This window comes from Chlamydotis macqueenii, chromosome 2, assembly GCF_036417535.1.
Source record: "Chlamydotis macqueenii isolate bChlMac1 chromosome 2, bChlMac1.mat, whole genome shotgun sequence".
In the NCBI taxonomy this organism is placed as follows: domain Eukaryota; kingdom Metazoa; phylum Chordata; class Aves; order Otidiformes; family Otididae; genus Chlamydotis; species Chlamydotis macqueenii.
The window spans coordinates 155782285-155796689 of record NC_141557.1 but is presented as its reverse complement, the minus strand read 5'-3'; the positions used below and the strand labels follow the sequence as shown (position 1 = coordinate 155796689).

Here is a 14405-nt window from a genome sequence, read left to right as displayed (position 1 = left end):
CCTCTGTTGAGCTATATGATTAAGATCTGGGCTTTTAAAAAAGTTCTTAAATCTTTTATTTTTTTCATTCAGTTGGCTAGCGTAGGTAAAAACAATGATGGAAAACAGTTTGATTTCTCCACTTTTACTTTTTTATATTTAATCATTTAACAAGTTTCTTGATTCTTCAGTTCTTTTTATTGTTTATTGATCAGTATGTAAGTATTAGAACTCTGAGTGTTAGACCATTTTTATTCTAGCTAGGTAAAATCTTTGGAAATCTGGATACATGGCAAACAGCAGTAACTGCTCATGCGCTGGCAAAGGTCCCAAGCAGCAAACTAAACCTTATGAGTTGTTTTATGAAATCATTTCAACACTGCACAAGAAATTTGGGTCCTACTGAAATAAAGGGAAATTTTGCTATTGGTTTCAGGGCAGCTTTGATTTTACTTTTTGTTCTCAAGTATCATGAACATGTGTGTGATGTACTGTCAATTGAGTATAATCTCTTGACAAATGACCCCAGCAATGAATTAACAACCTAACCCAAACTACCCTCAGAGCCATTACAGATACTCAATTATGTACTTTGCATTATGCTTCCAAAACTATTCTGTATCTCACTTTCTCCTTACAAAAGATTCCTGTTCCACAGACAGCATAATCTAAGCTTTAATTAACATATTCTTTGTATTATCTCTGTTGTGTGTTGTGCTTTACCCAAATGTTCTTATACATATGTGATCATGAGCTGAATATAGCATGTGCATGTGCCTGACTTCATGTGAACACACTCAGTGCACACTCTTGATTCCCTTCTTACGTTATTCTTCGTGGATCCAACCCTTCCCAACTTCAAAGCTTTTTCATTTTCTCCAGAATGCCAAACTAGGCTCCCACTCCTATTGGTAGGTTGTGATAGGATGACTCTGAGAACAAGTCAGATACGACAACTGGCAAATTTAAGCCTCATCAGCCGAGGGACTTCTCAGAGTTTCACTGCGCATCCTTTTCTGGCTGCTGGTACTACAATGTGTGGGCATTTGGCTGCTTGCAAGAAATAAAGTCCAAGTACTTTTGTTTGGGTTTTTTTGTAGTGTTTATTGATACTTCATTTTTCAAATTACAGTATCTTTTGACGTAAAATAATAGCTGTAGGGCTTATTTTGTGCCATATTTAACAATTTTATTGAGAAACTACTTTCTTGAAAGGTCTGTTCTACTCGTTCAGAAAGTTAACTAAAGGAAGCAATTTGTTTATCTGGTGTAACACAGGTGTATGTAAATACAACTGGGTGACAAACCCAGCCTATAGCCCTGTGACTTTCTATCTGCTGTAAGCCACCTTGTCTCCCAGTGGCTGGCTCTCCTGGGAGGTAACTCCTTCACTGGGAGCTTCACTAGGGCTGTTTTCTGCAGACAACTCTCCATTACTTGCACTTCCTGAAAAGACAATATAATTAAGATTAAAATAAATGTCAGATCTTTGATGCAGCAAGCTAGAAGGTATGCACTTTGTCAATGACACTTGGGAGCCTTTTTATGTAGTTACAAATGTTCAGGAAGCTGTTTTTCTCATTTTTCAGTCCATTTGCAAAATGCTTTAGGGTAATGACAGATCACTGAATGGTAATTAATTATCATGCTTCTAACTGCCACCAGAACACTTAATAGTTTGCACTCCACCTGTGCCAGACTTGTTCTCTCTTTTGTACTATCTCCTGATACTTACCTACCAGGCAGGAAGTGTGGAGAGCATTATTTTTTTTTCTGTCTGTAATACAGAAAGCCCAAGCATCCACCTCTGATAGATTTCTTCTTCCTTACTCTTTACTTTCTGTGATTTTAATCTACCACTCTGTTTCAGAAGCACAGTTGCCCTAACAAGACCAAACTGTGCCATAAAGTGTACTGGTGGTGTTTATTTAATGTGTCCCACCCAGCGTGCTCTTATTGCTACACAGATGTCCCTCATACTAAAGGAATCTGTTTTCTAGTGGAGGTTTCAAAAAAAAAAAAAAAAAAAAGGTGTGAATAGAATGGGTAAAAGATGAACACTAACCACAACATTCCTGATTTGGACCAATGAACATTGTTGCTTTATTTGGAGTCTTGTGTGGCTCCACGTGGTGTTTCAGAGCTAATAGAAAAGGCTTCAGCTTTGCCAGCCATTGAATTTTCTACAGGTGGGATCTAGTCTGGCTGACTTGCACACATAAAGTATGCCTAAATGTCTAAATTTAGGCACATGAGTTAGGCAGTCAAGATTTCAACTCTGGAGACACTGAAGGTATTTCCTTCTCCACAGTTGCAACACTGCTTACAGAGGCACTTATTTTAGGAGGCCTCGTTCTGCTTAGATACCAGTTAGATGAGTAAGAGTTGTAGACTGGATCAAAGTCTACCTGTCTGGTGTGCACTAAGAGGCCCCTTACAGAGGGACATACCTGTTATGCAGCACAGTCCACCACACTATGCAAGGTGAACTTTAGCATTCAGACATACTGTCTGAAAATGCATAAACATCTTAACTGAATTTCAAGTTGTTAACATTCCCTGGAAAAAGCCATCCACAAAGTTTTTCCACAATGGCCACTCTTCTTGTTTCTTGTGTTGATGTTTCCCGTGGAAACAGAATATAAAGTATGTCTTTGAAATGCAACCATGGGAACTCCATTTACTAAATCCAAATCTTTTCAAGCACCATCACTTTCATAATTCCCAGGGTAAACTGCCCCCCCCTCGCCAAATGTCATCTTTACAAGCTTGTTTCAAACAAAACTTCAACAAACAGATTTATAGATCGTCTGCAATGAAACTGATTCAGACTTTCCTCCATAATTTGTAAAAGCACTGCCATTAAATATCATGAAGAATCATTGCATTTATGAAATTACTTTTGTTGAATTATCTTCAATTATGACAACATACTTTTCAATTTTATGCCAGGAACAAATTATACATTCTGTCATTAAATATTGCAGTCTGATCACAAAATGAAACACCTACTTCAGCGTGGACAGTATTTTCCCTGAATGGGAAGAAAAATACAGGTAACAGTTAAGGTGGATATATACACAACAGCTTCTAGATTCAGCAATGAATAACCTAAAAGACATGTAACTTTGCTGTATAAGAGATTCTAAATAGAAGAGGCTTTATTCCAGAAAATGTAATTTATGAGTTTAGACGTAACTCAGTTTTCTGTTGGACTGAGACCTAGGGTCTAAGATATTGAGCTTTGAGTCTTTAGTTATCCCTAATTTGACATTTCTAAGTCAAGACATTTCACATGGCAGTAAACAAAGGATCAAGAAAAAAATTTGAAAAAGCAGTTGCATTTAGATTTTATGATCACTGGATTGTCCAGTTCTTCTCCATTTTATGGAAATATGTTGATTTTTTTTTTTTTTTTTTGCTTATAGATCACATATGATATATGAAGCTGGAAAGATATTGATTTGAAGGAAGAGGTAAGATGGACGAAACAGGATTCATCACAGTTGGTCGAGATTGCATCAGAATAGACCTTCTACAGCTTTGCATGTGGATGTGAAAATTGGATTCTTTCATTAGCAATGTCTCTTGCTGCCACATTTGCAAACTCCATCTACCTGACACGAGGCCACAAATGGCAACCCACAATGACTGAGACTCAGCAGTCAGAATGAACATGTGTCACACAATCCAAAAGCAATATAATGATGATTTATAATTATTGAAAGGTAGGAAATTGCTCTTTTTTCCACTAAGTATGTGTTAGATTGGATCTCACAGTAGCTGACTGATAAATAGTTTCCCCTCAGGATCGAGGAAGGTACATAATCAAAAAATTATTTGCAGCATTGCTCTCTCAAATCTAGCAGCCAACATCATGCCAGGATTCCATACAATGGCCTGGCAGCACTCCAGGAACTGAGTGGGGAGCAGTCAGGTAATGAGAGAGGTGCAGTGCTTCACCTCTGAAGGGAGGTACAGCAAGCTGCCTCTGGTGCAAGGAGGCACACCAACCAAGCAGCAGCATGATGCTTAGGGACTTAAAAAAAAAAAAAATTTCAGTTTTTATGAGTAAACGTATTAGACAGTCTCACTCCTGCAGACTGTAATTTTTGGGAGCAATGCAAGTGATGAACTTGTACTGATGGACTGACACTGCTTTGGCATGAATTTCAGCACAATCTTCTCTCATAAATAAGTTGAAGTTGTTCAGCCATCAGCATCTGAAGTTCACAACTTTCTAGCTGAACTGATGAATATTACAAATCTTTTTTTTCACAAGAAAGTGAGCTACTATGCTGAGATCTGGAGCAGAAATGGGTTTAAGTAGAAGTCATATGAGAAGTTTCAGTATTCCAGGGTAAGATAAGACTAAAGACAACTATTGAAGTAAGATGACAAGCCAAGGTTGCTATGAGATGGAATTTAGTAGAAGTGAACTGTATAGCTGCATTACCATGGTGCTGAGGCGAAGCAAATACTGGCTTGAAGAGCAGGGTGTATTCACTCCTGCTTGCAGAATAACATGTTGACATGTATTTTTTAAAACTTCTCCTTGACAATCTGTGCTCCATAAATCTCACACTATGTGGTTTGTTTGCAAAAAAAAATTTGACTCATCTTTATGAATTCTTTCAGTGTTTTTTTCTCTTCCTCTTACAATTTTTATATTTAACATTCAAGTATTTGGTTTTGGCCACTAATGAGGGCAGGATATTGAGCTGGGCAGACCATTGGACTGACTCATACATGAATGTTGTTGTGTTCTTATGCCAGTCTGGATGGTTTTAAACCTTCTCCATCTCAAAAACAATCTGCCCTGGTAGATATTTTCCCACCTTTTGCGGGGATTTTCTGTGAGCGCTGGGAGTAACCTCTGTCCGTGGTGCTCGGTCAACAGTCCTTCTGCCAGAGCTGTGACTTCAACTCAGTATTACGGCATTACACAGCCATAATACTGCCAGATGAAGTTGCAAAAGATCTAGAAGCTATATTCAGGACTGTTTAGATATCCGAATGAAGCTTTGCAAATTAGGAATATCTCAACCAGCAGAAAGCCATTGGAGAGATCAAAATATCCCCTCTAAGCTTGAAAGACATTGAGGGATAACATAAAACTGATAAAAGGCCTACAGGAAAATCTTGAGTTCACTTTTGAAGAAAGACCATGAGTCTTATTCAGGCTGTCTCTTGAACAAGAACATATATGATTTGTGTTTCTATCAGAACCATCAACCTGATGGTTCTGAAACATTATAGTTTTGTGTCACTCAACATCAGCCGCAGTCCTTTTGAAGTTGTCTGTCAGGCATAGATAGCCTAGGTAGCTCAGTGTCTTGGAAAGTACATTTTGTTCCCAGAATTGCAACTGCCCCTCAAAGCAGAAAGGGCCTGGACTGTGTTCACTGAGGAGATGAGTCCTTAGGACATAAAAAATATTTGTAAGCTCGCAGGCCTCCAAGAATAATTCAAAACATCTCTGCTTGCCAAAAAGGATGGTGGTGTTTGCTTTTCTTGAGGCTATTCAAATATATTTACAAGATACACAGCCATTAAGGGGAATTTATTTACCAGAATTAAATGAGTGGTCAGGACAGAGCAGCAGATTGAAATCTCAGCAGAGTCGGTCTTACTGTCCTGAGCAGTAAGAAAAAACTGAAGGAATCTCACAGCTGCATGGAAATTTATGAAGTCAAAGGAGAAATACAAGGGGTATAACCAGCTCAGCTATTAAAAAAAAAAACAAACAAAAAAAACCCCAAAAAACAAAACCCAACAAAGAAAGCTATCTAGTGTGAAGTTAAAGCATGCAGGATCCATAATGAGATATATCTAAAGCCTCAGGTAAAACTTTACAGAGGATGGAAGACATTGTGCTCCTCCTAAATCATATGAATTTCAACATTCTCATGCTAGGTGTTTCCAGTAGACAAAAGAGGCCCATATAGCTAGTCTTCCAGTTTAGTCAAAGTCTATATTATGGCTGCAAATAGAGAGCAAACTATCAGAAGATATAGCTTCATCATATCTTCTATAATCACTGCAGGAAGATTTCTCTAGCTCTAACTCCAGGACAATGAAACTTTATTACACACTATCGGCTATAAAATCAATGTGTTTAGTGTTGTATCCTTTCAGTCTCATGAGAGTCTTAACTATATACCCTGGACAATGCAAGATGTTTAATCTAAGAAAAGTATTTTTCCACACTGACATAACAGGACTGTAGTCAGAGGAAAACATTAAGCAGATAATTTGGGTTTTATTTAATGACAGGAAACACTCTGCTCACCCAGGGATGCTTTCAGTCTTCTGATATAATCAGACCAAAAGGAACAGTCTGCTTTTTTCAATCCTTTAAGAGTTGGCAAGGAAACAGTGAACTCCTTGTAGTTATCGCCGTCATCATTTGGCAGATACATAGGCCAGGGGGGCATCATCCCTGACATTCTTCTTGAGAAACTATGAGGGTAGTTTGGATTTCTAAGGGAATGGGAAAAATGATCATTAGAAAACAATGACTTGTGAACACCCTCAACAGCCTCTGGCCACAAAGAAACCCAAAGTACTCTAAAAAGCACATAAAGTCACAGTTCCCACAGTAGCTTTCCAGAGGTACTCTTCATTCTTGAGCATGGCCACAGCACAGTAAAGCTGAGGGTTATTCATAGAGTAGCTGGTAAAGGGTGCACTGTGTCTTCATATGCTTTCCCCTTTCTTCTGGGAATAATGGAACTCTTAGCCAAGATATTTCAGAATCAGGAATTGAGAACTAAGCCCTGGAAACAACACCAAGGCCTCTGTAGCCCCCATATATTCTATAAAGCAGAATTTGCAGCTGGTCCATGGAGATAAAATTTCTATTACTTCTAGGTAGTCATACTACAAATTTTTGGTATCTGCTTGACTTGGCCATGACTTTCCAACACTGTTGACCAAAGCCCCCTCTGTAGGATTACAAATTGCTAGAGGCTACTTGAGTGAGGGTAGGATCTGGACTACTTTTCCTCTACTTCTTGCCCCCTCCCCAATTAGAGCAATTCTTAAATGTCATATACTTACCCAGAGTTTACAAAATTGGAGATATACTGCATAATTTGCAAGGAAAGGCTCTTTTCTTCCAGAGTAAATTGTTCTTCATACTTTGGGTAGAATGGCAGTCCAAAAGCATACTGAACATCCAGCAAGAGATCCTGACTTGAACTAAAAAAATATTTATATAAAAATCATTAAAATCATCATTTATTTATTTGCAGTGGAAAGGGAGCTAATTTCATTCAGAGAATAAAGCAGAGTTTTAAATAATTAATGATCATTAATTAGATTGTGGTGAGCTGTGGGGCTTCTTCAAATCAGAACATAAAAGAGCAAGCAATAACAAGCAGAATTTGCCATTAAGTTAATGTAGGGTCTTTAACATTTGTAACAGAAGGAAATTGTGGAAGACAGCAGGGCACATTTTCTAAATTAACTGGGCATATAAGAGAAAGTGATAGAGGAAGAAAGCCACTTGGCTATTCCTTAAATGCCTCTTAAGTTTTGTACAGCTTTTCACTAAAACTAAATTCAGAAAGTGGAAGTAAGTGGTGACATGGAATCTGGCAGCCATGATGGAAGGTTAATTATAATTTATTTCACAGACTGGGAATAAAATCCTGGCCCTTAAGAGCAATTGGAGTTTTTCCATTTACTTCATTGAGGCCAGGGTTCTGCCCCAAATCTTTGGATAAGGAAAGATGTAATAGGAGATGTTTATGAAGATTTATCTTAGACATAGTTTTAATCTAATTTCTTTGCTGGCTGGGTGGTTTTGGTTCATACAGTCTGTTCTCCCCAAGTTTTATATGGCAGTCAAGTCAAACAGCTTAAGATAATCACGTAGATCAGATTTAAAAAAGAACAATTGTTGTTTACTTCGATGTAACAATTAACACATGTAATAAGGAATATTTCAACAATTCAGAGACAAGACTGGCCAGGCAAGACAACAACACTTGTAGGACATAGTAGCAAAGGTTACACAACTCAACATCTTCAAATCCTGCAGAAAAACAGTGGCTAACTTCTACTAATAAAATTATAACTAAACTATAGTCAACACATGGCTTTGAACCACAACTTGGAAGGAGACATTTCTGGCATGGGCCAATTGAATTTTCTGTATCCCACAGTTAGACAAAGATCTTATTGACTTGGTTAAATGCTGCATGAAGGCAGACAGCATCAGGGGACCTGGGAGAAGGAACAGATGTCTGTGAGGTAGGAATAAACAAATCCCAGATCCACTCAGTAAGATTTCAGCTGCAGTGGCTGCAGAGGTTGTTGTCAAAAGGTGGCACAACTGAAACTATTTTATCTTTGGATGTGAAATGCAGCGGCATTGACATGACCCTGATACTACCTCTAAAGGAACAAGGCTTGTAGTTCAAACCATTATGGGCAGGTGGACTGAAAGCAAGATGACTCCTTTACATTTTATGAGTGGTGACACCAAAGCCTCTATTTTGAAAAACAAACACACAACCCTCTAAATGAAATACATCTTTGGTTGTATTTTCTTTAGTCTTATCATAATACCTCAGTAATACTTTGCATCTGGAAAGTGAATTATTCACAGATTATTCACCAAAAAAATGTAGAACTGAAACAAGATTAAAGCATATTTTTCTTCCCCAAATGTTTATAAAAGGATTAAGCAAGATCATAGTTTAATAATTTTACTTTAAAAATAATTTGCTTGGCCCAGTATATTACAGCGATGTTTAGTGTCAGTATTGCAGAAAAAGTACTGTATACTTAAAGAAGCTATTTTATTTTCAACAAGGAATCTCTTGAATAAAATAGAGGACATGAAATTAGTTAAGATGCAATGAAGGGACAAATGTACCTATTTAGGGAAGACATAGCAGAGGTGGACTTAGCTCTAAGTCTAAAATGAGTGAGCTGGGACTGAGGGTCCCCTCCCCACACCAAATGAAACTGTGTTCTCAGCACTTATGTTTCCAGAGGTGAAAATTGTCAAGGTCACAGACCAGACTAAAATTCAGCAAACTCCTAAACAGATAATTTAGTAGGATTGAAATTATTTGTACTACTGTAACGGGTTTGATACAAAGACATAAAGTGTTACAAAACTCTACAGAGCTGTAGACTTTATTAATATTCCCATCTGTTCTGATGGGAATATTTCTGTCAATATTTTCAGAAACAGACTCACAGCTCTTCTTATGTGACGGTATGACAGACTGGTAGATTGAGCCATGGGGAAGCTAGGAGCCAGACTACCACTTTGTTCACACTCAGGTGAGCTCCCCTTGGAGAATTATTACTTCACTTCAGAAGGAGCCACTACTGGAGTTCAGTTATCCAGTTTACAGAAAAACAGGTAGTAAAATCAGAGACTTTGTGACATTCATAGCCAACAATTTAGCAATAGACCCTGAAATATCACTTGCTGGGAATTTTCATTATACAGTGCCAACCTATTTAATTGGGAAGATATTAGTTCTGAGAAAATTTTCCTTAAGACTGAGATGGAGTTTCCATTTAAATGTTTCCAAGAAAGAAAGAGAGAAAAGGATTTCTTAGCCATCAGATACTCCACTGCTCTCTCTGTAGAACTGTGCCTACTTTCACATACAAAGAACAGCTTCAACAGGGAAAAGTAAAAGATGGGAAGGTCAGAATTTAGAACAAAAATATCCAAGTTTATGGTTGATTTGGTTCAAATTCTTGTTCCAAATCAAACAGAGCATAGATGTAAATCCAGATTTCCAACAGTTGAAGTCAGTATCTCAACCATAAGCTTTTGGAACAGTAAAAAAAAAACAAAAACCAAAACGCAAACAACAAAAACAAAATCCAACCCAGAAATCCTAAAAAATTGTGTCTGAAAAATTGAATTATCACGAATGGCTCTCCATAATAGTGATAGAATAATATGATTTGGCAGACCACCATGCTATTCTACTTTAGGACTGAACGCATAACTTAGAGCTGGCACTGCAGAGACCTCACGCTGTGATCTATTGTAAATTAGGACACAGATCTCATTTTGAACTTTGTCCTTGTTGTAGATTTGGCTAATTATTTCATACTGGAAACTCATTTTGATGATTAATGACTGTCTGGCCTAGCACTTCTCTTTTTTTTTTCCTCTGTAATTTAAAAATAGTCCTTACTCTCCTTATTTAACAATTTCATCTAGTCTTAAAGCCTTTTGAGTCACAGCTTCTATTCTTAGTTGGCTTAACGCAGTTCTTAGTTCTTTTTTAAAACTCCACACACAGATAAAAGCCAATGTAAATTAACTCAAAATTCAAATGATATCCTGTACTATACCAAACTTCCCATCACTATCCAATCATTTAACTTTTAAAATAACAAGATAAACATAACTGTAGTTAGAGTTCAGCCAGAGTTACCAATAAACTGCTCAAGGGAAAAAAACAAGCTGTAGAAGAACTGGTTTGTCATTCGTGAACATACTAAAGAGATATTTAATTATCTGTCTTTTTAGCTGTCTTGACTAATGATGACAGGTGTTTTAGTCCTCCTGGAGCACAGATAACACTAACAGAATACTTTTCAAATATATACAATTTAGAACAAGAAACTCACATGTGGCCATAATTTTCTATTTATTTTTGTGCTTTAAATTTTTCACTAATAACTAGATGGGAGAACCACACAAATGGAAATTTAAACCTACTGAAGAACCTGACACCACATTTAAATTGTACATGAGAGGAATTTAATTATTATTTTCACCTAAAATTTATTCTATCTTCATTCATACAATTTTAGCCAATTTTCTTCCTACTTTTTTAATGCAATTTTATATACTCAACTTACTGCCCATTTTATGACACAAGATCCCCTTTTTCACACGGGATACTGTTTCGGCATTCTGTTTTTTTGGTTGTGTTTCTTTTTAATGAATGATAAGTTTGGAACAAATATAGTCTATCATCAGCCATATTCCTCAAGCCTTAGCCTGAAAAAGCCTGACCCTTAAATGATCTTCAGTCTCCCCAGCTTTGACTACAGCTGTTGGTCAAAATTCCCATTACTGTATGTGGTAAGAAGGCAGGCTGCATTAGTGAACATACTAAGCTAGGCATAGCAAATGCCTAAACAGATAATTTCAGAGGCCTATGTTCTGAGCCTCATCACATTGGGGACAGCAGTATCATTAGTTAGAAATGGTCTACTGGGCAACTCCTTCCTTCTTCAATGCCTGCACAAACCTTTCATTTCAGCTAGAGGATTGCAAGCCAGCCTCTTCAAGAGATGAAATAGAGAGATTCATTCATTATGTTTCAGCTACAATGATTGTCTAAGAAATGTAGAAGAAATAGCATACTCAGACTCATGTCACTAGGCTTAGCAGATCTGGCAATCTGTGACAGATACGTGAGACAAGAAAATAATTAATCTTTTAAATGTAAATTTTAATGAGCATAACTGTTCATTCTAACAATTCTGTGAAAGGATCCATGTTAGAGATGGGATAATGATTTTGGGTTCCTAGCCTCATATTCAAGACTGTTCAGTATGTCATTGGCAAGGACAGGCCTATCCCTAGGAACTGGGAAAACAAAAGAAAATGCCTATCCACTGTCACTTGGCTTTGGTAAGAATAGGTTATTTACATGCTGATTGGATTGAACACCACAGGTGAAATCCAGAGTCGTGAAGTTGGTGATAATTCTCCCTCTGATTTGAGTCGAGATAGGATGTCATAACAACCACATCCTTGCAGAAGAGAGTCGTATGATTTATATATAAAATGTCACTGCCTGCATGATCTTGTGGCCACAGTCTGTGTTTATTTTCAATAAATGAATTTTAAATTCTTTTTTTGTAGGAAGTATTTGAAATACTAAATGTGGTTGTTTACACACCTCTACATTCTCTTCATATTAATACCAGTAGATTTGCAGAATTGGATCAAGTATCATAAACTGTTAACAGGCACTACCTCATCAATGTCATGGGAGAGGAGCAGCCTACCAATACTGCACTTTGCCTAGACTGAAATGTTCATTACCATGATAAGCAAAAATAATTTTAAAGAATTATATATAACCACACATGTTAGAAAAGGAAATGGTACGTGAAAAAAAAATAAAATCAAAGGATATCAAGATATTTATAGAAATGTAATCAGCCAATGTAAGGCCTGGTGTGACCTCAGCAGTTCTAAGATGCATTTGGCTCATTGTGCCTCCTCACATTACAAAGTCCTGCTAAACAAATGAGGGAAAGCATGTGAAAAACAGCTGAAGATTTTTGTTTCTTTCTTCTTTTCAGGAAAATCAGGACATATGGAAAAACTGTTAACTCCTAATAGGATCAAACTGCCAAGTTTGTCCACTTTTACACCAAAAAAAAAGCCCTATAGATACATGTGACTTGCAAAAGTATCCTGGAGTTTGCTGTGTGTTTTCCACTTGGAATATTCCCAATACACGCAATGTTCTACTTTGCATTATAGTTGTGCCAATCTGAGAAAATAAAACTGAAGCAGCAGATAATAAATTCAAGAACCTGAAAGCTCATATTAATTGAAAAAAAAATAGAAATCATAGATCTTAATGAAGGAAGAAAGCAGTTTTATCATCTTGTCAGAGGTCCTAAATAACAGATTACAGAATTTTGTCAGGAAATTGCTGTATTAAAAATCTAATAATAGGCATATTGGTACTGGAGTGCAACTTTGGGGGACAGAAATTCATGAGTTTGTTCAATATGTCTACTCCTGGGCTGAATGAATGGATGAATTTCCTTAAAAAAGTGGTGTGTCCATCCAAAGCCCCCAGAGCATCAAAGATCTTTCTAGATATATGGACTTTGTGCTTAACATCTAGATTACATTTTGTGGAAACAACCTGTCCCAGTGCAGCACATCCAGTTTCAAAAATGGCTTTGTACTTTTCTGAGTCTTTTAGCTGAATTTTGGTTAACTTAAAGCTGATCTCTGCTTTTTCTGAGTTTGGTACTTTGCCTCTACACATTTACGACTAAATTCCAAGAAATCTACTGAATGATAAAGGCCCCTAAACCAGTCCATGGGAAGAAAAAACAAATTGTCTAGACCTTAAGCCTTTAGGAACACTGAAACTGTCTAAAGACTTGAGAATGGTGTGATGTGGTTGAATCACTAAGAGAGTATTTTCATAATGCAATGGACAAGGCCAGAGGGATGAGAAGCAATTCCAATAAGAAGAGCAAAAGAACAACTTTTAGGAGATGATTGAGAGTACAGCTTTACAGAGAAAAAGACAAGCTGTTGTTGCAGGAAGTGTATGTAGCTAGCTAAGGCAACTGTGGTGCCTGCCCAGCTATGGAGGCAACACGCATCTTGTTCTTGTTACCACGTTGCTGGTGCCTTATCTGCCCTCCGTGTTTAGATGAGCTTCTTTGAAGCCCAGAGACATAACTTTCTGTCTCCCTCCAAAGCACCCAGTTCACACTATGCCCCTCAACCTATGGGGTGTTTGTACTGGCAGGCTAACAACGACAGTCAGGAGGAGAGCCTCAAGCAGACAAGTAGTGGTGGACAGATTGAAAGACAGGGATATGATTATTACAAAACCAAAAAAGTAGGAAAATCTCCTTTAATTAAAGGGATTTTCAGAACAGCCAGAACTAACACAGCATATATCATAAATAGAAAATGAAAATACTTTGCATAGTTGAATGGGTTTATACACAAACTTTTCTTTTTTTTTTTTCAAATCAGTCAGGAGTTCTTGCCTTGAGTTACAGGAATCATAAAAAGTGTCACCAAAGCCCAGCCAACTATGTGAGCATTGGCAGGGAGCAGTCCTTTAACAACTCACACCAACGTACACAAGAGTGCATAGTCAGGAGGCAAAAACAGCCCCAGCTTAAATGACTCAAAACAGACAGCAGCTCATTAACCTTGGACAAATCTGTCCAGTGCACAACAGTTAACAAAAGCTTTTGTGAGAATTATTATGGTAATTTTAATTACTATAATATAGAGCCTCATTAAGTCTCAGTTTAGACTCCTTCAGTGACAATAATGATGCTTTGCCATCCTGCTGCAGCTGATGATCAGGCCTCCTCAGTAAGCAGAGCACTGATTTTTATCCAGCATCTTTAAGACAGCACATTTGGCACCACAGGATGACTTGGAAACTACGCTGGCATGGTGAACACTGCTACTTCATATAATATGCAAAAATGACCCAGAAACCTCTTGAAGGGTTAACGAGGCAAATCTTTGTACAGTTAATAATATTATCCTTGTCAAAACATACTTCTCCTATCACATATTTCTTTACTGTAAATAAAGCTGTACTCCAGCCCTCCCCACTAATCCTAGGCAATGCTGAGCACTCACATTCCTCCTGCATTGTTTAGAATAAATGTTTACTCCAAGGCCTAACTGTTCT

At 37.4% G+C, this 14405-nt stretch overlaps 1 protein-coding gene across 1 annotated transcript in view; it reads right to left on the bottom strand.

Annotated features, from left to right (window-relative positions):
- Positions 1–1120: 1120 nt before the first annotated feature.
- The window catches only part of TG (thyroglobulin), a 156175-nt gene continuing 142890 nt past the window's right edge, over positions 1121–14405 (bottom strand). The window contains exons 46-48 of the mRNA XM_086742634.1: positions 7042–7182; positions 6272–6462; positions 1121–1425 (exon numbers count right to left, since the gene is read on the bottom strand). Of these exons, the coding sequence (XP_086598760.1) occupies positions 1310–1425; positions 6272–6462; positions 7042–7182 (448 nt within the window). The 3' untranslated portion in view covers positions 1121–1309. The remainder of the gene's footprint in view (positions 1426–6271; positions 6463–7041; positions 7183–14405) is intronic.